Source organism: Dysidea avara, chromosome 4 (genome assembly GCF_963678975.1).
Source record: "Dysidea avara chromosome 4, odDysAvar1.4, whole genome shotgun sequence".
NCBI lineage: Eukaryota > Metazoa > Porifera > Demospongiae > Dictyoceratida > Dysideidae > Dysidea > Dysidea avara.
The window spans coordinates 6698649-6725572 of NC_089275.1; the positions used below are offsets into that span (position 1 = coordinate 6698649).

At 38.2% G+C, this 26924-nt stretch overlaps 1 protein-coding gene across 1 annotated transcript; it reads left to right on the plus strand.

Annotated features, from left to right (window-relative positions):
- The first annotated feature begins 926 nt into the window (after positions 1 to 926).
- LOC136253322 (uncharacterized) lies at positions 927 to 9758 on the plus strand. Its single transcript, XM_066045969.1, has 8 exons — positions 927 to 1519; positions 1572 to 1795; positions 1851 to 1937; positions 2417 to 2556; positions 4728 to 4949; positions 5011 to 5292; positions 8204 to 8396; positions 9204 to 9758. The coding sequence occupies exons 1-8, from the start codon at positions 1292 to 1294 to the stop codon at positions 9334 to 9336; spliced, it is 1509 nt and encodes a 502-aa protein (XP_065902041.1). The 5' UTR covers positions 927 to 1291; the 3' UTR covers positions 9337 to 9758.
- The last annotated feature ends 17166 nt before the right edge of the window (positions 9759 to 26924 follow it).

Consider the following 26924-nt stretch of genomic DNA (forward strand, 5'->3'; position numbering starts at 1 on the left):
TTTTTTTTGTTGTTTTGGCTAGCCTTTTAGTTGCACCTTTTCTTTTCAATATGTTTTGTTACACCGTTTTTGTCCATTCTAGCACTGAGTTACAACTTTGCCTATTCTATTCAATGGATTAAACAGTAGCTAGCTAGCTAGTTTACTTTAGCAGACGTAGGCTATAGGCTATAATTCAATAAGCCCTGGTAAGTGTATAGAACATGGTTTAGGAAAAGATTTATGGAAAAATAGAGCTAAGTTCTTGTCAATAGTTTGGTGCTTGATCTGGACACTCATGAATATTTCATAATGTTCACCCATGAATATTTCATAATGTTCACCACTTAACTGTAGAGAGAATACCTTTTACTTATATGACCCATGCCCATATCAAGAAGTTCCTCATTCTCTTGATAGCACCTTTATACTACAGTTTTACCTACCAACGTTTTGGCCTACAGTTTTCAGCCCTGGCATGGAGCCCTCAAAACATATTGGTGAGCTAAATTCCTGAAAAAAACAAACCACAATAACTTTAGTGTGTTTACGTACCAGTGTGTTAACCTCAAACGATATATCAATCCCACCCATATCAACCAGCATTTGTATCCACAATTTATCAGCACAGGCAATGCTGAGTTGGACAAAAAGACATATTGATCTACTTTGTATTTGTCCCATGTGCTGTTCTGGGATAGATTAGCTTATGTTCTTGCTCATACACTGGTATATAAATCACAACATACACCATTAGGTTTTGTGTTTAACTCATTACTATGCACTGCAATTAAACAGTGAAGATATGCATCCTACATGATAGAATAGTGTTAATCTATGTACATTATAGCATGGGTCTGTAACTAGCAAGGTAATTATACAGTTTTAGCTCATGGAATACCTGCATGCTAATGCATGCTGATGGTTTAGCTCAGATATTACTGCAAAAGCCAACTGCTTACTAGCAATAATCATAAAGCCTTTAATTTTCATCATTTAGGCTTAAATATAATTAAATTGTTTGTTGCTAATTTTATCCTTTATTGAAAAAGTTCAGTGTAAAGCTATAAGCTAAAAGAAAAACAATAAGAACTGTGTAAACCATCACTACTGTCCGTGGTTTGCTCATAGGAAATTGCTACTCATGATCACTTTGTCATTATGTAAGGGTTTTGATGTGTGTCTAGTCTCCTCTGCCTGGCCCGTTGACATCACAGATCTGATTAATTATAAGTTATATAAATACCAGTAAGGCCAGGAGACATCATTACATTTTTATTTCCATTTCTCAGAAAAGCTTCTACTGGGTTCAATGGAAAATGGACAATTTGATCAAGCAACTTTGCTCATTCAGCTTTCACAACATGTGCCGACAACCTACAAGCATCACAGAGCTGCTCTCATTTGCACCATAATGAATTCAATTTTTTCAACTAGTTATGAAGTCTCTACTATCAACCAGTTGTTAGCAGAAGCTGATGCATTTCCATCTGTCACCAAAGAACTTTGTGGAAAGCCATCAGAAAGAATCCTGTGGGAGGTAAGTATCAGTTTGTGCTTTTAAATAAATGTCAGATATGAATCTTTTATAGGCAACAATGAAACTTGGTAAACCAGTTAACAAGTTTCTTGGCCCTAAGTGTACTGAATGTCTGCAATGCTCATCAACACTGCATATCAACCACAATCCAATTACTGTCATCTGTTATATGATTAGTGGCCCTGTCCCAGCCCAGAAGATTATTTTAAGATGTAAGTCATGTGGTATCAACTACAGGTACGACTCATTTGGTGGAGATACTTTTGGCGGATACAGGTTAGAGTGTGAGCTATCATGATGCTAGATACTTGATTGTGCATGTTTCATACAGATTTTATGACAATGAAAATGACCTGGTAAAAGCATCTAATGTTTGCTATATCGAAAGAGCTCTGTGTGAAAAATGGGCTTCAGCTGGGTAAGTTATCAAGCTGTACATTACAAATTCTACCTTTCACTGGTTATGTAACTAGTTTATGGGTCCACATGCTATGTTAATCCTGCATGTAAATTTGCTGACTATGGCAATACAGTGTTATTCAAAAATCATATGTGAATTGTCTTAGCTTGTGTGCTGTGTTCTCTAGCTCAAATGTGCAAATGTGCGCTTGTATATTTTAAACAAGTATGATTATGTGCGGTATATTTAAGCAAACAGAGCCTTAAACTTACCAATGAATTTACTAGTATTCCACAAAATGAACTTTAATATGTGTCACATTATTTCACAGTACGTAGCTATTTCATGACTATACTTTAAAACCAACCAAAGTTTAATCTTTTGTATATGTACAGTATAAAAATGTGATTGGAAAATTTGAATTGTATGTGAAGTATTGTAGCTTCTGCAGTTCATTATTGCTAGCACAATTTAATGCACACTGTATTATTATGCAGGCATCATTGCTGGACAAGCTTTGAAGGATCTGCAGAAGTATACAATGAGTGGATGAGGGAAACCAATAACTACAATTATATTAATTTAAAGTATTTTCTGAAGAAATACAACAGTGTAAACTTGAGAGCAAATGCAGTAGGTATGTTAACACAGTATAGTAACATGATTTGTTTGTACATTGGCGCTGTGCAGCTACGGAATGTATCTCCAATTAATTGGTCATAAATAATTGTTCGTAATCAGTTAATCGGTACAATTAAATACTTACTATCAAGGTGCAATTCTTAAACAGTAAATCTGTGCCAGAGTATGCTAAACTATTCTTTATTGATAAAAACATGAAATAGCTGAGACCTGATTTGCTAAGTTTATCGTGATAAGCTTGTTCAGCATGCTCTTACAGCTACTCAAAATTTCAAATATAGGTGTGCATTTCAGTAAAACTTTTGGAAGCCAATTATCAATTAGCATTATCGATTATTAGAGTTTCAATGATCTCCAATCATTTAATCAGTTTTTCAGTGAAAATTAACAGCACCAGTATGCATCTGTGTTGTTTAACTACAGTACGTATAAGGTGACTTACAGTGGTGGTCCATTTTGTACCATTTTGATCAGCATGAAACATTTTGCCTGATTTGAGCTACCTCACATAGCAAATACAGTGTATGTTTCAGCAAAACCCAATCAATGCAGACTGGTGTACTTAACAGGTCCTCGCTTCAAACTCTCAAGTTCCTGGGGTATATAGATTTTCACTGGAACTCATTATGAAAACCAGAACCATTACTAGAAATTTGGGTCTATAATGTGAAGATATAGGCTTCAATGGCTTCTTGATGTAAGCAAATGCTAATACCTGGTAGCTGGTTGCCACAGTACTCCCCACCACTGAGTGAGTAGTGAACGATGCAGATGCGAAGAAGCTGCTGTGACAATGACAAAGTTAAGCCTAGGAGATTGGTTCTTACTTCACAACTACAGTTGAAAACTATAATCATACAGTAGGTTGAGTCAGTCAAGTAACCAGTTGGTGATGTGAGTTGGCTGTAAACCGTGGCCAACTGCAGCCTGGTTGGCTGGGGCCAGTTGCATGGTCAGTTAAGCTGCAGTAGTTGTCCGGAATAGTATAGCAGTTGGGGTAGCAACGTGGACAAAAATCGGTTGATTGGTGCTGCTGTGTTGTTGACAGATGTGAGCAGCTTGGTCAACTGGCTCAGTCTTGGAGACAGTAGTGTGAGTTCTGCGACATTGACAATGATCCAGTAGGAACAGGCATTCTAAAGGTCTGAAAGCATTCCCTAGAAATTTTGGACATCCTCTGTTAATAAAATATTATAATGGAACCCTGTGAAATAAAATTGAAAGGACAATTATACTGGTCTATATATCTCCAAAACAGTTGGAGCTTAATGTATGTGTAGAATTTACCGTCATGCTTTACAAAATGAATACATGAAATAAAATATCTGACCGGACCTGCGAAAATTGGGCATGTTGGCATGCACTAATCTCATCACAGAACAAAACATATCTCAGTGCTGGAAGAGAATATTTTCATTCTGTAACTTGCATTACATGACCAGTTAAATTCACAATAAGTGATGAACATTGCTTAGCCATAGCCAAATGACAGAAGAAATTATGAGTCAGCAACGTTATAAAAAGTGGACAAAATTTATGTGGCCACACGCTCTGTGTTTTGCAGGCCCGGTCGCATTTTAATAATAATATATATAAAGTAATAAGTTCAATGTGTGAGGTCTCCCTTTGCCTGGGACTTATATGTCAACTAAGAGATGGCTGTGTGGCTGTACAGTTTCACGGTGTTAAATATTGAGTTGCTGGTTTTGAGTACTAATTGGCTCATAACTTGGCTTATCCATACCGATTCCCAAAATGGTGCTTTAATTTTTATGCTTTGTAAAATGTCATACCATCCTTCCACCCACTCTTGCCACTATAAAATTGAGCTTTCCTGATACATGCAGTGAGCATCGATTAAAAAAACTGTGTGAAATGGTTGTAAACGTATCAAATTTAGATATGTATGGTGGATACTCTAGCATACGTATGTAAGAAGATATAGTGAAATATGCGTGGCATACAGTATATGTATATAGATTATATAGTTCCAACCACACACTAGGCAATAGACCCTCTAGGTTTTGTCACCACTACATCACATATGTACTTACATTAATGAATATATCCTACGATTTTCATAGGACTCTATAACTTCCATCTTATTGTTATATTGCACTTACTTTCAGTCATTCTTCAATTTGTAACCTTTTAACATATGTTTAGATAACTCCCAAGAGCAACAGACTAGTCAGCTTCTGCACCGCAAGAGTGTAGCAAGTGCTTGGTGGACACATCAAATCGAAAAAGAATTGTCTGAAGAGAATCACCGTAGTTATATTTTCAGTGGACCCCAAGCCCAAGAAAATTACATGGAAGAAGTAGACATAAAAAGGGCCAATTCAGTTTATAAACATGAAAATTGCTCTGATGAATGCAAAAAACGAGGTCAGAAATATATCAGTATGTATTTGGTTTAATGTATATAGCACATATTTTTCAACTGTAGGATGTGGAGAATTGTGGGCCATTGATGGAAATAAATTGCACTACCCTGTGTGCATGTTTGATGTTGATAAAAGCGAAGATGCATTTTCCAACAATCTAAATTATGTTAAAACATGCTCCAATGGACCTCTACCTGGAAATGCCTTTTGCTCTGAGCACTCTGAGGTGATGAAGAAGAAAGGTGTTCCTGTGACGTTAAAAGAATATCTCAACTTCAAAAAACATGTTCAATGTTTTTCAGGGAATGTTGGTGTATCAGTTCAATCAGCTGCAATATGTCAGGGTATGTCATTGTAATGTTGTCTTTAGTTTTTGTTATTAAACTCTTCATGATACATTGGTAGTTTCTTGCATACATGCTTGAACATTATTACTTTTCACTAGACTTACTACTCCTTTCCTTATTTACATATAGTTCATCACCTTCATATACTAGCCACATGTGAGTACCGCAAAAAAGGGGTCTATTTGTGGCCAAAAAGCTAGTTATAACTGACCTTTGGCTAGTTGTAAATGATGAATAGACTAGTTGTAAAATGTACATGTGAGGCAAAATTAGCACAGATCATTAAAGTTTACTGTAAATAATATTTCACTTTAAAAATACCCAATCTCAAAATAACTATTTTCAACCAAATCATTCAAGTTTATTGTATTAACAGTTTATATAAACCGTGTAGCAAACCTGACCTGCATCTATCATATAGGGGTGAGTTTACACATACTACATACTGTAGTCTGCAGTATTAGAATGAAATTAATAGACTCACATATAATGATCATGCACTAGGGTGCATGTGTTTGGCACATCCTCAATAAAATAAAAAGTCGAAACAAGTTGACTTTTGTACTATAAAAATGCTCAAAGTCTTTCAACAGCTGGGCCCCCAGACCCCTGCTACCAGTACTTTTTGTTGTAGTTGTAAAACACACACACCTTCTGGTTATGCCTCTGTGTAATATAGCGCCTCTCTCTCCCTCTGGTTTCGAGTTGGGCTAGTTGTAAAAAGTAGCTATTTTAGCCCCTGACCCAAATGACATCATCCACGCAAGCATCACAATCTCACATGCATCCTAGGCAGGCCAGTAAAACTATTGCATGGTTATGGCTTATGTAATTAAGCTAACTTGGTGATAAATTGGACAAACCCAGGACTTCACTGGGGCATGTGAAATCTCTTAGGCAAAGGAGGTGGGATGATGTTGCTGCAGCAATATCTTTATTAAAATTGCTCCCCTTGAGAGATCGTCATCTCCTTGAGAATTACTGTTAATTTAAGCAATAAACACTGTGCCCCTCCAAACTGGGATCCCATGTCAGTTGTCAATCACTGAAAGGTTGGGTTTTTTTCTTTTGACTGAAGTAGTAGGGTTGGTGGGTAGGTGACAAAGCATTAAGTAATGTAACTTGCCGATAAACAAGATAACTTGCTATTGACAAAGTACTACATGTAAATGATGTTCTGGAATGCTTTAGACTGAGCTGTAATGTGTGAAACAGGCATCCCACCATTTGCAAAGGTGCTGCAAGCATATTTGTTGTGGGCTGGACAGGTCTATCCTATGCATGTCAATAACATAATCATTCTGTTCTGTTGACTTAAATGTACTGTGTAAATTAGCATTGTTTATACAACTCATGATGTCAAACACTGGCAATTCTAGACCAGACATACAGGTGGGACAGCATGAACATTGTTATATATATATATATATAGCTGTAAATAAATAAATTTCAAATGAGTCTGGGAGTTGCACCTATGTTGCACCCCTAGAAGCTGTAGAAGTTTTAGAATTCAAATTGATACTAAAATTATTAAAAATCTCTATGCCACAACTTTTCCCATGGATTTTTAAACATTTTCAGCATGGGATCTGCAACCCCATATAGTTGCTTTTGCACCAACATTAAAAGATGGTAGGATTTTTAAAGCATTAATAGCAGTCAAAACAAATATAGTCAAATCCTCAATAACAAAACCATTTCAAATAAAAAACTGAATACAACTATCTATCACTTATCACAACCATCAACAAGTTTTCACTTGAGGCATTCTTGAATTTGAAATATTAAAATTATACAAAACTACATAAGTTGATTTTGGAATCTAGGTAAGTATAGCAGTTGAAAGACTAGAAGCTAAATGACACGTGACATAATTTCCATATTTACATCGAGTCCCAGTAATTTACTCTTAGTTGAAAGCAAAGTAAATTTTAGGTCTGATACTATTTTTGTTCCTGGCTTTCTCCGTCTTCCTGTATGGGTTAAGCCATACAACAAATTAACCAGTTTCCGTCAACCAGGTACACATGATAATAGTGTAGATAATTATTGAGATACCTAGATTAAAATTATACATATGCAGAAGGTACAACTCTAGCTATATAAATTTCTTGGCTTCAGTGAATTTAAAATTTATGACGAAAGCTGTCAAATATTAATTATGCTTCAATAGAGAGTTTAATCCAGATTATTACATAAGAATGATACACCCTAGTGAAGCAGTTGCCATAACACGACTTTAGCAGTCATTCTATTAGAACAATCATTAAAAAGGAATGAAAAACTAAAATAAGGATGTAGCCAGAATTTTTTAAATTGATGAGACAGACTGCTCTATTAGGGTATATTGATCTTGTATGACAACTTAAAACCTCTGAGCCTATCTGGAATTACTTCTGAGGTCTTCCCTCAGCATTATCTCGGGTAAACTAGATAGCATAGCTCATTAAAAGTTTATGAAAATTTTGAATAAATATAAAATGACAGATTATTTAGTTTGTCAATTTACTGAACCACCCAAAATTTGGTGAGGCAGCTGCCTTAGATGCCCATACAAGTAGCTACACATCTGACCCTGAAAGGCAACAAAAAAGAAGCAATTATTGAAGTGGCTAAATAAACCCTAAATTCCAATTTACAGACTTCACTTTCTTGCTTGTTAAAACATTTTTCAAATAAAGGTCAAAATACAATGTAGGAATTTGTGGTTTACCTTGCTGCTCTGCCAATCACTTTTAGGATAAATATTTATAAAATATCATTAATGCTAGTGTGTGCCTCAATTCCCTATACATGATAATGAGTACAGTGTGTGAATACACCTGTGAATACACCTGTCAATGCACTATGATATACCATGTGTAGCCTTAAATGGCCAAATGTATTATAAAATTAATTTAATATCCAGGAACTGATTCTGGTATTAAACGCTATGCTGAATTTGCCAAAGCAGTGGACCAGACTGAAGAAGTGACAGCAACAAAAACTACATGTAACAAGGACACAGGAGAAAAACCTGGCACACTACAGAAGTGGACAAGAGGAACATGGTTTTGTGTTGGTGCTGGAGGCCATATAGAAAGATGGCAACCATTGTACAGGTAAGATTAAAAAAATTCTAACACATACAGTAAGCATGCACATCACAGAACTTCAATAACTGGAATGTTGTGATTCACTATAATTCTGTGCTACTGTACATAATTATTTAGTAGAAGGACATTATTTTAGAATGTGCTAGATGGTCCTGCTGGTAGGGCAGGTATCTATGCAAGAAGAAAGGCAAAACACAGAAGACAGACACTCTTTGTAACTAGAATGGGTACATGCCACTCATTGTGGCCTGAAATGGTGGCCGTTTGTTGCATCTATGAGCCTCTAACTTAGGATCATTGATCAAACAGGCAGAGGAAAATCCGGGTTGTCATCTTTTCTTGTTGTAGAGCTGCATATGATTTAGATATACTAAGTTGGTGACCTTTCTTGCTTATTTTAATTCCAAGGGGTATTTAGACAAAACATTTTAGTGGTGCATATCACTTTTTCGGGGAATCCTATTAAAACATTACTACAGCACCAGAGGCGTAACATGGGGGTTATCATCCCTTGATACTTTGTACACACATGGTAGCTGTCAAAATGCTGTTATTGTATAAAATGTGACCGTATTTGCAAAAAGGTACTACTTTCCCACATACAATTTGACCCATTTTGTGAACTTTAAAACTTTGTAACTTTTGTATCAATGCTGAAATTTGTTTTCTATTTTCCATGATTAAACCTACTTTATTTTCATACCGCCAGTGCAGAGAAGTAGCAGTTGTTTACTGACATGTCAATGTGTGGAAAAGGTGTTCTTTTTACAAATCTGGTCACATATTACATAGTTACTGTTATTTTGTTTGTAGGTCGGAGGGTCCAGCTCAAGTTTTCATGTTAGTGGTGATGTGGCTAGTGTGCCAGTTTGGAACTAAAGGTCGAGATGCTTGGAAAACACTGACCATATCTTATGATAATATGTGTCATCTCAATAATTTGTGAGTTTCTCGCTTACCACTACCACTACCAAATGACTTGAAATATATTTGGTTAGATGTGAACAAAGTTATTGATGATTTCCATATGAAAAATCATCGTGATGCTTCCTGTAAACAGAAGTATAGCTCAGAAAACCTACGAAAAGCTAAACCAGATTTGAATACGATGGCATGTGAGCAAACATTTGCATGGTTGAGCCGCTTTAAGAAGATACTTTGTGGCATGCCAAAGACACATTTTCATTTCTTTTTACACCGAATGATAAAGCGTCGCAACAAATATATTTCTTATTGCTATGCCAATGGATTAAGAGTTGTGGCTCCAAAGCCAAAGACAACTGACAATTGATGTGATTAGTAGTGTAATTATTTGGTAGTGTTTGTATGACAGTGTATTTATTTATGAAATTGTATACATGTGCAGTATGACACCAATTCATAAATTATGATTGCAATGGTTGTAGAGAACTAGAGTTCAATATGGTAGACATACATGCAAAGCTTGGTGAACAAGGATCATAATAAATCAACTATAAGTACTCAGTATTATATAGCTTGTTTATCGAGTGTCCATACAGATTTACTGTGCTTATGCATATTATCAGCTGTGCACTTAACTTTTTTTTCAGAAACTGTTGTGTAGAAATTGTATATACATCATGTTGGAGTCATGTAATCAGAGCCCAAATTTATGAAGTATACATTCAAGGGCAGACCCTAGGAGGAGTGCTAACTGGAGCAAAATTTAATGGGGTATCTAACTGGTTGATACTAATACAGTGGATGCATGTGCAAAGCATACTAAGCATGCTAGTAGAGCAAGCTCCATGGCTATCCAGGGTCTGGAGGTATGCCTTCAAGTAATTTTTTAAAATACTCTTTCTAGCATTGGATTTAGTAACAATTTGGAAGCAAAGATTTAAAGTATAGCATCACAAGTTAACTCTTGATAATATCCTAGAGGACTGAATACAGTTACAGCATTAATGATTGCTTTGGAATCTTGTTTGGCCTGAAAGGTATTAAACTACAGTAGTCATGTGTAACTCAGATCACTAATATAACTACTGGTACAGAAGAAAAGTTTGATCCATACATGTTTGATGTGTAAATCGATTTAGCATAAAATATTAACGATAGTAGCAGGCACTAGGGATCTTGGGAATACATTTAAGTATCTTTCGAAAATTGTTTGGATTACAGTGTCTCTACATATAGCCATACCTGTCGGTTAGAGCTTGATATCTTCTGAGACATATATAATTGTCCAATTCCCATACAAATTGTTAAGCACATCCACAACTATGGCAGCCAATTTTACACTTGTGATGTAATTGCAGGTAAAGTCCATAGTTAGACAGCAAATACATAAATTAATACTGAGTATGACGTGTTATAATGATGCAACATAAAAACTAATGCAAGGTACTGGTACATCTGACATTTCTATTGTGCACTTATTGCAAGCATACATGTACATAAGTTTGGTTTGGAATCTTGAAAGGTATTAAAATGCATAATATAGTTGACCATGTTGGCAGAGTCACATGTAACTCAGCTCACATATGTAATAGGATTATACGTGGATTGGAACTCCATGTACTGTAACTACAACTATAACTCCACATAATAGGATTATAAGATCATGTAGAATAACATATTATACATTCTGTAAACTGACTTAAAAAGCCATCTACATTCTTATTAGAGGGTAAAATGTCTGGTGGCTGTGCCACAAAGGTAAGCCATGCATCTGATATATGTGTACCCACATACCCGGTTTTTATAGACTAGGTCTTTATGAAAAGTTTAGATTTGACGTGACAGGATGGTGGGAACAAAAAGATAATAAAAGCAAGAAATTGTTTCCACTGCAATTATATAGTTGATGAAATTGCTATTAGATGTTCATTATGCATGACTGTTTTGTTAGAATTTTTGATATTATACTTAATTTGGTCCCTATATACTACTAAAAAATGAATCATTTTAAGGATGTCTCCTCCATAAGTATAGAAAAATTAACCGTTCTTCTGCATTGTATGTTTTTAACACGTAATTGCACCTATGCTTTGTACTGTCTTCCCTGCTATGTCATAGTAGTAATCTTGAAGGAATGGTCCAGCATCCCAAGCATACCCCACCATAAATCAACCCCTGATGTTAATTTTTTTTCAACACCTTATTAGCTGCTTCAAAATTGATAAAGCATTATTCAAGTATATATGTGCTATTTGTTATTGGCTACAAATTTTACTAATATATAACAGTGGTAAATCGATTGGAAACTAGGAGAGCTTAACCACTAATTTTCTAATCAGGAAATATTGTATTGCTCCCAGGTATGAACTTAGACCATTGTTGCCTGCTGTTACCCTCTGTTACATGCTGTTGCCCACTGTTGCCTGCTGTTACACACTGTTAACTTCTGTTGCATGCTGTTATCAACTGTTACCCTCTGTTGCCTGCTGTTACCCACTGTTGCCTGGTGTTACTCACTGTTGCCTGGTGTTACCCTCTGTTGCCTGCTGTTACCCACTGTTGTCTGCTGTTACCCAGGCCACTGTTGTCTGCTGTTACCCACTGTTGCCTGCTGTTACCCACTGTTGCCTGCTGTTACCCTCTGTTGCCTGCTGTTACCCACTGTTGCCTACTGTTACCCACTGTTGCCTGCTGTTACCCTCTGTTGCCTGCTGTTACCCACTGTTACCCTCTGTTGCCTGCTGTTACCCACTGTTGCCTGCTGTTACCCAGTGTTGCCTGCTGTTACCCTCTGTTGCCTGCTGTTACCCACTGTTGCCTGGTGTTACCCTCTGTTACCCGCTGTTACCCACTGTTGTCTGCTGTTACCCACTGTTGCCTGCTGTTACCCACTGTTGCCTGCTGTTACCCTCTGTTGCCTGCTGTTACCCACTGTTGCCTGCTGTTACCCACTGTTGCCTGGTGTTACCCTCTGTTACCCGCTGTTACCCACTGTTGTCTGCTGTTACCCACTGTTGTCTGCTGTTACCCACTGTTGCCTGCTGTTACCCACTGTTGCCTGCTGTTACCCTCTGTTGCCTGCTGTTACCCACTGTTGCCTGCTGTTACCCACTGTTGCCTGCTGTTACCCAGTGTTGCCTGCTGTTACCCAGTGTTGCCTGCTGTTACCCACTGTTACCCTCTGTTGCCTGCTGTTACCCACTGTTGCCTGCTGTTACCCACTGTTGCCTGCTGTTACCCACTGTTGCCTGCTGTTACCCACTGTTGCCTGCTGTTACCCACTGTTGCCTGGTGTTACCCTCTGTTATCAACTGTTACCCTCTGTTGCCTGCTGTTATCCACTGTTGCCTACTGTTACCCACTGTTGCCTGCTGTTACCCACTGTTGCCTGCTGTTACCCACTGTTGCCTGCTGTTACCCACTGTTGCCTGCTGTTACCCTCTGTTGCCTGCTGTTACCCACTGTTGCCTGCTGTTACCCACTGTTGCCTGCTGTTACCCACTGTTGCCTGGTGTTACCCTCTGTTGCCTGCTGTTACCCACTGTTGCCTGCTGTTACCCACTGTTGCCTGCTGTTACCCACTGTTGCCTGCTGTTACCCACTGTTACCTGCTGTTACCCACTGTTGCCTGCTGTTACCCACTGTTGCCTGCTGTTACCCACTGTTGCCTGCTGTTACCCAGTGTTGCCTGCTGTTACCCTCTGTTGCCTGCTGTTACCCACTGTTGCCTGGTGTTACCCTCTGTTGTCTGCTGTTACCCACTGTTGTCTGCTGTTACCCACTGTTGCCTGCTGTTACCCACTGTTGCCTGCTGTTACCCTCTGTTGCCTGCTGTTACCCACTGTTGCCTGCTGTTACCCAGTGTTGCCTGCTGTTACCCAGTGTTGCCTGCTGTTACCCAGTGTTGCCTGCTGTTACCCACTGTTACCCTCTGTTGCCTGCTGTTACCCATTGTTGCCTGCTGTTACCCAGTGTTGCCTGCTGTTACCCACTGTTGCCTGGTGTTACCCTCTGTTGCCTGCTGTTACCCACTGTTGCCTGCTGTTACCCACTGTTGCCTGCTGTTACCCACTGTTGCCTGCTGTTACCCACTGTTGCCTGCTGTTACCCACTGTTGCCTGGTGTTACCCTCTGTTGCCTGCTGTTACCCACTGTTGCCTGCTGTTACCCACTGTTGCCTGCTGTTACCCACTATTGCCTGGTGTTACCCTCTGTTGCCTGCTGTTACCCACTGTTGCCTGCTGTTACCCACTGTTGCCTGCTGTTACCCACTGTTGCCTGCTGTTACCCACTGTTACCCACTGTTACCCTCTGTTGCCTGCTGTTACCCACTGTTGCCTGCTGTTACCCACTGTTGCCTGCTGTTACCCACTGTTGCCTGCTGTTACCCACTGTTGCCTGCTGTTACCCACTGTTGCCTGGTGTTACCCTCTGTTATCAACTGTTACCCTCTGTTGCCTGCTGTTACCCACTGTTGCCTACTGTTACCCACTGTTGCCTGCTGTTATCCACTGTTGCCTACTGTTACCCACTGTTGCCTGCTGTTACCCACTGTTGCCTGCTGTTACCCACTGTTGCCTGCTGTTACCCACTGTTGCCTGCTGTTACCCACTGTTGCCTGCTGTTACCCTCTGTTGCCTGCTGTTACCCACTGTTGCCTGCTGTTACCCACTGTTGCCTGCTGTTACCCACTGTTGCCTGGTGTTACCCTCTGTTGCCTGCTGTTACCCACTGTTGCCTGCTGTTACCCACTGTTGCCTGCTGTTACCCACTGTTGCCTGCTGTTACCCACTGTTACCTGCTGTTACCCACTGTTGCCTGCTGTTACCCACTGTTGCCTGCTGTTACCCACTGTTGCCTGCTGTTACCCAGTGTTGCCTGCTGTTACCCTCTGTTGCCTGCTGTTACCCACTGTTGCCTGGTGTTACCCTCTGTTGTCTGCTGTTACCCACTGTTGTCTGCTGTTACCCACTGTTGCCTGCTGTTACCCACTGTTGCCTGCTGTTACCCTCTGTTGCCTGCTGTTACCCACTGTTGCCTGCTGTTACCCAGTGTTGCCTGCTGTTACCCAGTGTTGCCTGCTGTTACCCAGTGTTGCCTGCTGTTACCCACTGTTACCCTCTGTTGCCTGCTGTTACCCATTGTTGCCTGCTGTTACCCAGTGTTGCCTGCTGTTACCCACTGTTGCCTGGTGTTACCCTCTGTTGCCTGCTGTTACCCACTGTTGCCTGCTGTTACCCACTGTTGCCTGCTGTTACCCACTGTTGCCTGCTGTTACCCACTGTTGCCTGCTGTTACCCACTGTTGCCTGGTGTTACCCTCTGTTGCCTGCTGTTACCCACTGTTGCCTGCTGTTACCCACTGTTGCCTGCTGTTACCCACTATTGCCTGGTGTTACCCTCTGTTGCCTGCTGTTACCCACTGTTGCCTGCTGTTACCCACTGTTGCCTGCTGTTACCCACTGTTGCCTGCTGTTACCCACTGTTGCCTGCTGTTACCCACTGTTGCCTGCTGTTACCCACTGTTGCCTGCTGTTACCCACTGTTGCCTGCTGTTACCCACTGTTGCCTGCTGTTACCCACTGTTACCCTCTGTTGCCTGCTGTTACCCACTGTTGCCTGCTGTTACCCACTGTTGCCTGCTGTTACCCACTGTTGCCTGCTGTTACCCACTGTTACCCACTGTTGCCTGGTGTTACCCACTGTTGCCTGCTGTTACCCACTGTTGCCTGCTGTTACCCACTGTTGCCTGCTGTTACCCACTGTTGCCTGCTGTTACCCACTGTTGCCTGCTGTTACCCACTGTTGCCTGCTGTTACCCACTGTTGCCTGGTGTTACCCTCTGTTGCCTGCTGTTACCCACTGTTGCCTGCTGTTACCCACTGTTGCCTGCTGTTACCCACTGTTGCCTGCTGTTACCCACTGTTGCCTGCTGTTACCCACTGTTGCCTGCTGTTACCCACTGTTGCCTGCTGTTACCCACTGTTACCCAGTGTTGCCTGCTGTTACCCACTGTTACCCTCTGTTGCCTGCTGTTACCCACTGTTGCCTGCTGTTACCCAGTGTTGCCTGCTGTTACCCACTGTTGCCTGGTGTTACCCTCTGTTGCCTGCTGTTACCCACTGTTGCCTGCTGTTACCCACTGTTGCCTGCTGTTACCCACTGTTGCCTGCTGTTACCCACTGTTGCCTGCTGTTACCCACTGTTGCCTGCTGTTACCCACTGTTACCCTCTGTTGCCTGCTGTTACCCACTGTTGCCTGCTGTTACCCACTGTTGCCTGCTGTTACCCAGTGTTGCCTGCTGTTACCCACTGTTACCCTCTGTTGCCTGCTGTTACCCACTGTTGCCTGCTGTTACCCAGTGTTGCCTGCTGTTACCCACTGTTGCCTGGTGTTACCCTCTGTTGCCTGCTGTTACCCACTGTTGCCTGCTGTTACCCACTGTTGCCTGCTGTTACCCACTGTTGCCTGCTGTTACCCACTGTTGCCTGCTGTTACCCACTGTTGCCTGCTGTTACCCACTGTTACCCTCTGTTGCCTGCTGTTACCCACTGTTGCCTGCTGTTACCCACTGTTGCCTGCTGTTACCCACTGTTGCCTGCTGTTACCCACTGTTGCCTGCTGTTACCCACTGTTGCCTGGTGTTACCCTCTGTTGCCTGGTGTTACCCACTGTTGTTTGATGTTATGCAGTTGGTAGTATTCATAGGTGCACACAAGGATATTAACATGGTTGTTACTCTGTTACTCTGTTACTATTGTAACCAGTAACAAGCAGTCTAATTTCCAAACTTACATACCTCATTTCAAGCCACATATGCATTTTGGCCGAATTTCAGCATATAGATGGCTCAGCCAGATGGCTAACAAGCTTCAATTATAACCATACTCCTCATGCAGGTACTTTACCTAGTACTGGTCATTGCTGACCCACGGCGCAGTTGCTGCTCTGCTTGTCCTGTGCTCCAGAGCAAGAAACATTTTGTCTGTCGCCAAATAGCTGCACAGATCGTGCTGCCACCGTAAACTGACCAATAAAATCAAACCACCAATACTTTGAGTAGATGATAGACTACTTGAACAATGTTGAGAGAGAATATCGTGGCATACGAAGAACCCTACGAACTGCTGGAACGAAAAATCACGTGATTTTGAGACATTTGTATCGTTTTCTACCAGAAGAAAGTGGCAAACTTGGCTGCCACGCTGGTGTTATTCAAGTTACACTTAGCCTAACACATGGCAATAGTTAGATAGTTGATTGGAGGATATCGATTTTTCGCGTTGCGTACCCTACCTTTGAAAATCCGTCCTTTGGACAGTGAACTTACAATTTTTGTGAGAAAATTACCAGGAGACAGTCTCAGCAGTTCTGGAAAACGAAGTCAATCACAGCAGGATCAAGACATCGATTGATTGTGGGTTACGTGTGCGTTAAATAAAAAGCTTCATGTCAGCAATCGTGAGATCGACTGAATATATGGACGTCGTTTAGTCATTGCGTAAAGATAACTATTAAGTGACACTGCCGTATTGATTAATATATACTATTAATCTGCATGAGCCGTTCTGGCGTATTAAGAGGCCTACTGCACCATAGATACGGAGAATATACCATCTATGACTACACATACAGCACAAACAGGTCAATAGCTAGCTAGCTAGCAACAAAACAGTAATTACTAACACACATCTTGATTTATTTAAAGACTTTACATTGTAAAAAGCAGTGACAGACAAAAGGTCTGCAGCGTGCTATAGCTAGTTTCAATTTTTCTTCAAGAATTTTCATGGTAAGAGATTGCCCACAATGGCTGGGGGAATCTTGAACCCATTGACTGCTTTAGTTCTTTTATTTATTGTAGTTGAGTCTTATCACTTTTTTCCCCTTGCCACACCCACTTGTGGGACATTTTATTTCCCTATCCATCGCCGTGTGTCCGAGGACTCACTCAATTACTGGTTATTTTTGTAGCTATCCTGACCATTTTTTTGACCTATAATGATAGTTTTCTCTCCTCTGTACCATGAAATTAACTAGCTATATTTATGTAAAAATTACACTGATGGATACTGGCATCCTGTACCAGTATCCAAAAACTACATTGTTTGTAATCACATATACAATTAAAGTATAATCTATTTGACTTAAAAGTTACAGTAACATAATTACTCTTACAATAAATTAGAATAGTAAAGAAATATAAGAGAAATTAATGTGATAAGTTGACAAGTTGTGATCAGGGCAGCATCGTTGCTTAAATACATAGATTTACCACAAATAACAAGTTAGCTTTGGAACTGTCCTTAGTGCTTCCTGTATGCTCAGTGAACTCTTTTCCTTTTGAGTGAGTCGGGTTTACTAGCATATAATAGGCCACTCTTAATAAATTCTCTGTTTTCCATCCTGGACTCATGTAGGTGGGCGGTCCATTTCTAATTATCTCATTAAAGCTGCATATTAAAAAAGCATGCTTAAGCTTTAACCTTATTCCTTTTAAATTGCAAAAATAATAAAAACATGAAGTTTGTGCTGCACTGCTGATACATGAGCTGACACCGTTTCAAGATGGCTCCTATCAGTATGCAAGAATAATCAGAAAATAACAGTTATAAACTGAACACTGAAGAAAATGAGACAATTAAGTTATGATAAGTTTGGTAAATTATTCTAAAGATCGAGATACTCTAGTAGGACACAATTCTAATGTCATTAACTTTGACAATTTTGTAAATTAGAACAATACTTAGTACACTTTACCATCAAACAGGTTTCTCTAACCAATTTTATATGTTTTCAAAGCATGCATTTTGATGGCTAAATAGCTATGAAAAATGCTCAAACCTAAGAGGTCTAACTTTAATTTTTTCTCAATATCCAACTAGAGTCTTAGAAAGTATATACCATTCATTCATCCAGCTATACCAGACAAAGTTACGTAATTGAATATAACTTGTGTATTCGAGTTCCATTCTTCTCCTGTTAGTGGATTTTATCCTATAATTTCTTGCCCCCCATCCGTCTCCCAGATCCGCCTATGGCAATATGGACTTGACTGCTAGGCTACTCTTCACACAGAGCCCCCATTGTTATACTCTCCTGCATGGGAGAGCCAGTATACTATGTTAGTCATGCCATTGTGTTATGTATCGATGGGACAGCCACTTATTTCTCAGTTATTTCCGAGAAAGTTCTCTCTTATTTCCCACTAATTTCTCACTTCTCAATTATTTTCTCGGTTATTTCTCAGTTGCCTTCCCAATTATTCCTCAGTTACCTTCTACCCATTTCTCAGTTACCTTTTCGATTATTTTCCAGTTATTTCTCATGCAATGAACTTTGGACTAATGCATAGTAGTCGTAGACTGTGCAGCTCTTTACACAATTGAAGGTTTTCTGGAAACAGCATGGTCCTGTATACTGTCAAATGACTGACTCAGCAGGGTGCAGGCTAGAAAACTTGGGAGAGGGAAGACATTGATCATGATGATAAGGTCACCTGTCAATGAAGAAATAAAGTTAATGTTACCAGTATAAATTTGTAACTAACTGGGTGCTTATATGGTTGACAATGAAAAAAATTTGCCAGGTAGCCGGAGTTCTATACATAGCTTTGAGCATTGTTGTATTATATATTTAAAATTCACACATTTTCAAATATATGGGAAACACACAATGTTGAGTCTAGATCTATGTGTTGAATAAGTTACGAACATAGGGAATGGGATGATGGATATGCATGGTAGGGAAGGGTGAGTACTAGTAGCTACTATTGTTCCCTACTGAAGTTATTCCAGCAGCAATGGTGTATGAAAAACATTCATCCCTGGTAGGAAGTTAACAACTGTTACAAGCTTGTTAATGAAGACCCTTAAGGTTAGACTGGGTTATTTGATATGTGGGTATGTACTGTCAAACAATTTATTGAACTAATGACCGATTCAGGTGCTAAAGTGATCCAATAATAAATAATCTTGTACCACCATACATTTAACAGCAGAAGTAACAGCCTTGTCAAGCACCTCTAAAGTAGCAGCCAGTCATCTTTATTTTCTCTTCCATAGTAACACTCATGAGCCAACGGTGGAAAGGACCACACTATAACTAATTTAATGATTTGACTGAGGGGTTGTGGACCCAGAGAGAATTTCTCTACAACCAACAAGAAAGTTATTGTCGCAAAACAAATACTATCGATCATCTTACCAGAAGCCATCATGAACAAAAAAATGCAATTTATACAGAAAGATCGATAGAATGTGCATATAATTATGTGGTTAGCATACATAAAAACTTCACAAGAGTTCTACGATTCTCCATTACTGTTTAATTTCTCATACTCAATAAGTATTCACTAAAGTGTCTTACATACCTTGAAAACTCCATCCACCAACCAGTATATACCATTTTCACAGCTGCCTCCATCATGCTTCATTCTGCTAGATTAATAAAAGTCATAACAGGTTGTGGTTAAATCATTACTTTTCACATGTTTAGCAGCATACACTCCACAGGGACAAACTCAGAGGGGTCTTTAGGGTCTTGAGACCTCCTCATCAAGTTCAACTTCAAAGGTATACATTAAATAAACTGACAGCAAAATATTGAGTTTGGTCAAAATACTCTAATAGAGCAGTCACAAAATCTAATGGAGCAATCAGACAAACTTAATATGAAAGTACAGTGGCCCCTCTATTATCTGAACTCATTGGGCCCTGAGTGTGTTCAGATATAGTATGTACAAGTTGTTGAGTCCTGAGAAAACAGCTTTAAAAGACAATTTTTTTTTCTCATGGGAACAACATTTCAGCCAATCAGATGATTAATGGTAGCAGTAAAGGTGTCAGGCAGACATGTGCAGTTTGGCTTCACTATAGCGCAACCAGGCATAAACTTCCAAAAGCCTTATACTTGTTCACCCACACATTTATTCTGTGTCCCACTAGATACATTCCACAATATCCATTATGCTTTCAAGCAGTGCTCTGTTCATTAGTAGCTATTTCATAATTTACTGCTTTATTTGGTTACACAAGTTTACATTGTCTTAAAGCACAATTTTATAAATAGTGGTTTTTGACAAATTTCACTAAAAAATCAATTATCTGAATTCACGATATCGTAAAACAAAAACTAAACAAAATTTTGCAAAACCTTTCCTATGAATTTTAGGCAGGTCTGTCTTCTTCCAGAAAATAATGAGTAAATGTGTAAATTATGAAGTAAGTGGAACTGATATGTTTTATTGAAACTATGAAAATTGCTTTAAGTATATACTAGCATTCTAACATGGCACGATGAATACAGGAGGATTTCCATATCATTTTGACTGTAGCAACAGGTGCTTGTAAGTTATCAGTGTTACATCACAAGACCCTAAGTCAGAGGACAAAATTCAAAAGAACTGCAACAAAATTTTGAAAGGTCTTGCAGTTGATAATCTGTGGACACTACAATAGCTGGCTCTGGTGCAGCATTAACAGCCCTCTCCAATAGTTCATATTATTTGTACAAATATTATGAACTGTTGCTGTTACAGTAATTGTTTTGAATTTCCCCATGCACTGTTAGCATCATTGATAACCTGTAATAAGTAGTTGCAATCAGCGACAGTAAACAATGTCATCAAAAGAAAGATCAAGAAAACATATAGCCATTTACAATTGTATCATCACCATAATGTGTTGATACCTATATAATTATATACACAACGAATAGTTAGTTATGTGTTGTGCATGTATGACTCATGATCAGTACTGCTATAATAACAATTGCACTAAAAGCAAATTATAAATGACAATGGTTAGTGTATTTTCAATTCTTTGGCTGCTGATCAGCTACACAATCATTATTGTGAAGTTATTAGCAACAGTTACAGATTTTATGGTTTACTCTCAGCTCTGTTTATTACAATGTGACAGTTGTCATTACAATTTCAATTTTCATAGCACCATCATAATAATAAATGTTTATTTCAATACACTTTGTACTAGGGACAACAGTGAAAAAATAACAAGATGCATGCCTAAGTTGGTTCATACTAAAGGCTATGCTACTCTACTTCCTTACCTTGGATGTGTCAGATCATCATTATACTATGTATATATCATGCCATTCACATTAACAAAGACATGATGTCCTCATAGACTGGTAATGCATGCATATTATAGTTTAAAACTTATGCTACAGATATTATACAGAATGTATGATATTTAAGGATAAATTAACTGATAAATGTATGAAATTTAGCTGAAAAAGTGGTCAGGCTAATGCTGGACCATGGGCTCTGGTCCTGAATCAGGAATTATTTATATATCAAAAGGTTCAAATTTACACATAAGTCATTGCAGTTTTCATTGTAATGAAAATTCCTCAGCACTGAAAAGTTGGAAGATAATGTCAGGGTAATTATTTTCAATTTTTAATTTACCCCTATAAGAATAATTATGTAACTCGTAAAGTAATAATATGTTGCCCACATACATAAATATATAAATATACTTCCTTTCAACATTAGCAACAACAGTGCAACACAATACAACATACACCTGTATTATGTAGTTTGTCCAATATTTTATTGTGAAGTAAATACAGTATGAGTTTAATTTATGTAACTTTAATTGTTCAGTGATATCAGCAAGTTCTAAAATGAGAGTATAGAGCAACAAATAACATACTGCAGTGTGTGAGAATACAAAATAATATTGGTCTAAAGGTTTCATAGTTATAGTGACGGTTTATATTGTTGACTATACATAGGTAATGCAAACATGCAGAAGGCATACAAGCATGTTTTATTGGTCAATGCTTGTAATGATCAGCTTGTAACAAAAGATACTGTAATGGAGCTAGTAGTCAATGCTCTAATAAAACAGTTAACCATGTTCTAAAGCAGTTCCACTTTATAACTGTAAGTAGCTCCATGTAGAGCATTATTAAAAATAATATATTATAGTTGTAAACTTTAATAACTATAAACTTCATGCCCTAGACCTCCTAGAATGGCATCCATATCTTAAAACTCCATTGTATAACTTCCATTTCTCCCCATATTATTCTTTTGCTCACCCTTATACATTGTTATTTGCCAGCTTATTGCCTTATGCACCAAAATTAACTGTTTATAATTATAAGTTTATTCCATGTTTTATTGACTAATATTTTTGTGGTTATAGATACAATGTTGCTATATCATAGCATTGGATTATCTTCAAGCCATGTATATGTGTGTGTTTTATTACACTTTAGAAAATGAAAAGTAAACTTGATGTCCACACACATTTAAGACTTTGGCTTGCTGTTGTAACAGTTGTAGTGTCACTGTAATGTTAATCAGCTTGCAGTATCACTTTTTGTTATGCATGAACAAGACAAATAGGTACAATATGTACGTATGTATAGTAACTATGAGTATCTGATGATGAATACATACACATGTAAAGATTATGATAGTTGCATACAGGTGGGAATGCATGGACCTAAGTATATAGAATGCTAATATTGTATCAATTACATAAAACTTGCAGAAAAAATTGATGCAAAGGGCATTTGTAGCAATACATCATTTTTTTCAAAAGTGTATGATGTTTAACTAACTGTTGTTTTCTCAGGTTTACCATGTATCCACTGCTGCTACTATCATCACTACTTCATATTACAACTGGTAGTGTCTACAATGTGACGCCTGATGATCACTACTATCCTAACACTACATGTCATCATTGGTATAACCTACAACACTACCTACTCAATACCACCAACTACTTCACCTCTAACACTCAACTACTCTTCCTACCAGGACTACATCACCTTCACACTGATCTCGTCATACAAAATGTTCACAACATTTCACTCATTGGTGGTACTACCAATGGTACAGCACCAGACACAGTCATCCAGTGTAACTCATCAGTTGGTATTGTAATGTCTAATATTACTAACTTGATAGTAACTAATATAACAGTTAGGAGCTGCATGGGTAATAAATATAATGTTGCAGTCTTGATCAAGCAATGTGCAAATGTTCTACTAAGACATGTAGTGATAGAGGAGAGCCATAAGTCCTATGGTATAGCTGGCATCAACATTTTGGGCGACTCACATTTCTCTTATATCGCAAACAATGTCATAATAATTATTTACAATGACACTACAGTGGATATGGAGAATCACAGTTTTACAATAGACCACTATCACATTAATGATATCAACAACACTAAAGCAAAAGTAATGGTTACATTCAACCAGCGAACTTACACAGTGAAAGTCAACTTCATAAATTCGTCATTTCAATTCACCTATAAAATACTTAATATTCACTGCAATAACACAGGCCTAGGAAAAAGTGTGGTTACAATCAAATCATGTAGTTTTTCAAATAATCATGATAATTTATTGTTCATCAAATCTAATACAATACAGCAAGGTAATGCTGTACAGATTGAGAATTGTTCAGTTTTCAATCATTATATCAATCCATCCTTCACATATACATGGGTTAAGGTTATTCATGTTATTTATATACAAGATGGTCCAGATGTACATATTGACAATTGCCATTTTAATCATAATTATAATGTAATGATCCTTGCAAAGACAGTACATAAATGGTGACTTATATTTACTAGAGTCACTATTACTAATACAACCTTTTCACATAGCACAGGAGATGTAAAAAAAGGATTCATTGAATTAGAACACACTGATCTACATTTAAGAGGTCCAATAATATTTAAAAACATAAGTAATTGCATCAGCATCATGAGAATGAGAGGTAGTAACGTCACAAGTTCTAAATACATTGAATTTGCAAACATTAGTACACATTCAATTTTTGACCACCAGAATTTCCTAACCCTCCGTACATATGCAGTTATGTATATGAAGGAACATACCAAAGTTAATATAACTCAAAATGATGTTCACAGTTTTATGACCACTGAGCTAAATCTTCTGTACTATGAGTATCCACCTTGTTACTTTCAATATTTAAGTGATGTGTCATTAGATGATCAATACAGCTCTCACACCTATTCAATAATTCTAGATTATAGTAGTAAATGGTTAGTACAGCGCAAGAGCCTGCATATTACACACTGTGGATGGCTTCCATCATCAGCATTCAAAACTGCAATTCCATTCGAAGTAAACAGTAAATATATAAAATATGTAAACCAATCCGGGATATACAATTCAACATCACAATTAATCATGAAAAAGAAGGAACTATGCATTTGTGACACTGCAACATCTCATGATTGCTACAAAGATGTGCTGAATGCCATGTATCCTGGCCAAACAATGACACTAAATATTCACCCAGAAAATGCAAATAACTATTATTATATTTATCATCGGTTAGTAGTTACTGTTTTACAGGTCCATGATACATACTGGTTGACACCAACAGTTTGTATTGTAATTAATTCATCTGAGTTATCAAAAACTATCAAAAATAACTTTTGTACATCATTAAAATACACTATTGCATTTCAAGGAGAAGGGTGGTGTGAACTATATCTTAAATTGTTTCGTGATGGTGGTGATGTAACGGACATTTATTATATTGAACAATTGCCATGTCCTCCTGGTTTTATAAAGATGAATCGTGTGTGTCAATGCCCTTCATTTCTTTACAAGTTCAACATTAAATGTGATATTAACGATCAAACTTTACAACGTCCAGCCAATATATGGATAGAACCAATACCTCAAAATGATTTAATGGCATACAGCCTTTCAATACATTGTCCATTCCAGTACTGTCTACCTCACTCATCATATCTTAACTTCTCCACTCCTAACTCACAGTGTCAGTTTAACAGATCTGGTATATTGTGTGGACATTGTCATCAAGGTCTCAGTACTGTATTTGGTTCCTCTCAATGTCAACAATGTTCAAATGTCTACCTGTTTCTAATTGTACCCATTGCAATAGCAGGTCTTGTGTTGGTCTTACTACTCTTTACTCTCAACCTCACAGTAACTGATGGAACTATCAGTGCATTTATATTATATGTTAACATAGTTAGTATTAATACTCCAGTGTTTTTCTCTCATTTAAGTAAATTTACACCAGCATACACCTTTGTGTCACTGGCTAATCTTGATTTGGGTATACAAACATGTTTCTACAATGGTATGGATGACTATGCTAAGATGTGGTCACAATTAGCATTTCCCTTCTACCTCATCTTTATTGCTACATCACTCATCATAACAAGTCGTTACTCCACTACAATACAGAGGCTCACTGCACGTAGAGCACTACCAGTACTTGCTACACTCTTCTTATTGTCCTATACTAAAATACTCCTAATTCTACCCACTGTTTTGTTTTCTTATTCCACAATTATACACCTAACCAGTGAGCATACCACACTAGTGTAGTCATATGATGGAAATATTTCTGTATTTACCATCACATTCATTTTGCTGTTCTTGGTTCACTTAATAATATTGCTAATCCTTACACCTTTTACCTTTGTCTTGCTATTTACAAGAACATTATCAAGATTCAAGTTCATAACTAAATTTAGACCTTTACTGGATGCTTATCAAGGACCATACAAGATCAAATTCTACTACTGGACTGGTGTACAACTTGTGATAAGAGTTATATTCTATGGAATATCATCATTGGATAGGAGTATCAACCTCATTGTTGGCATTATGTTACTAAGTACCATGATAGCATTTGAAGGTGTTTTAAGACCATTTAAGGAGAAACACAAAAATGTTCAAGCTTTACTTTTTATCCTTAATCTTCAATTATTGTTTGTCATTTTGTTACATAATGAGGATAATGCAAACTCTGTCAATGTGCTGATCACCTTGGCTGCAGTTCATCTGTTTATTATTGTTATATATCATTTTTGTTGCTATGTGCATGGTGGAGTGATAAGAAACAGGATGGTGTCGAGTGTACTCACACTAAAGGAAGGGTTCATCAACTTGATAAACAGGCGGAATGTTCAACAGCTAGAGATTCCACTCCGTAACATACCTCCAGAAGTTGTTATAATTATTCAGAGTATCAAGAACCATTGCTTGGAGAAGATTAGCTAACACTTATACTAACAGTTTTACTCTGAACATTGCAGTTTTATAACTCGATCCTACTTGAACTTTTGATTATTTATACATTTACACACAGTGCATTGGTTTAATTTGAGTGAGCTTTCGTATCAGGCGAGCCCACACTGCAAACTGAAAATACAACAGCTATACACAGTAGCTATGTACGAGCGTCACATAGAGTACCTCAGGTATAGACCCTTTGGAGGTGAGCTGCTGCCATAGCAACATCCACAATCTTAGAGAACAACCGAGTTTTGCAACCCTGACAGCGTCGGTTTCTATAAAAGTAAAACAGTACCAGGAAGTAGAGCTGCATGCTTCTTCTGCATTCTACGACAAAGGTTGACCAGGTTACACCTACGCTCTCTCTTCTACACTATCAGACGGGTTGTACTCACCAAGATTGTGGATGTTGCTATGGCAGCAGCTCACCTGCTAAGGGTTATGCATGGAGTAGTGAACACTCAAGATTTTGTGAGGAATTTCGTCAGATATATAAAGTGTTGAACATTGTATTACATACAATCTTTA

Bases quoted from the DNA above. Each gene is read 5' to 3' on its own strand.
- LOC136253322 (XM_066045969.1), top strand. From the start codon at position 1,292: ATGGAAAATGGACAATTTGATCAAGCAACTTTGCTCATTCAGCTTTCA. The intron at 2,557-4,727 runs GTATGTTAACAC...ACATATGTTTAG, and splicing joins CTTGAGAGCAAATGCAGTAG to ATAACTCCCAAGAGCAACAG. The intron at 5,293-8,203 runs GTATGTCATTGT...TTTAATATCCAG, and splicing joins ATCAGCTGCAATATGTCAGG to GAACTGATTCTGGTATTAAA.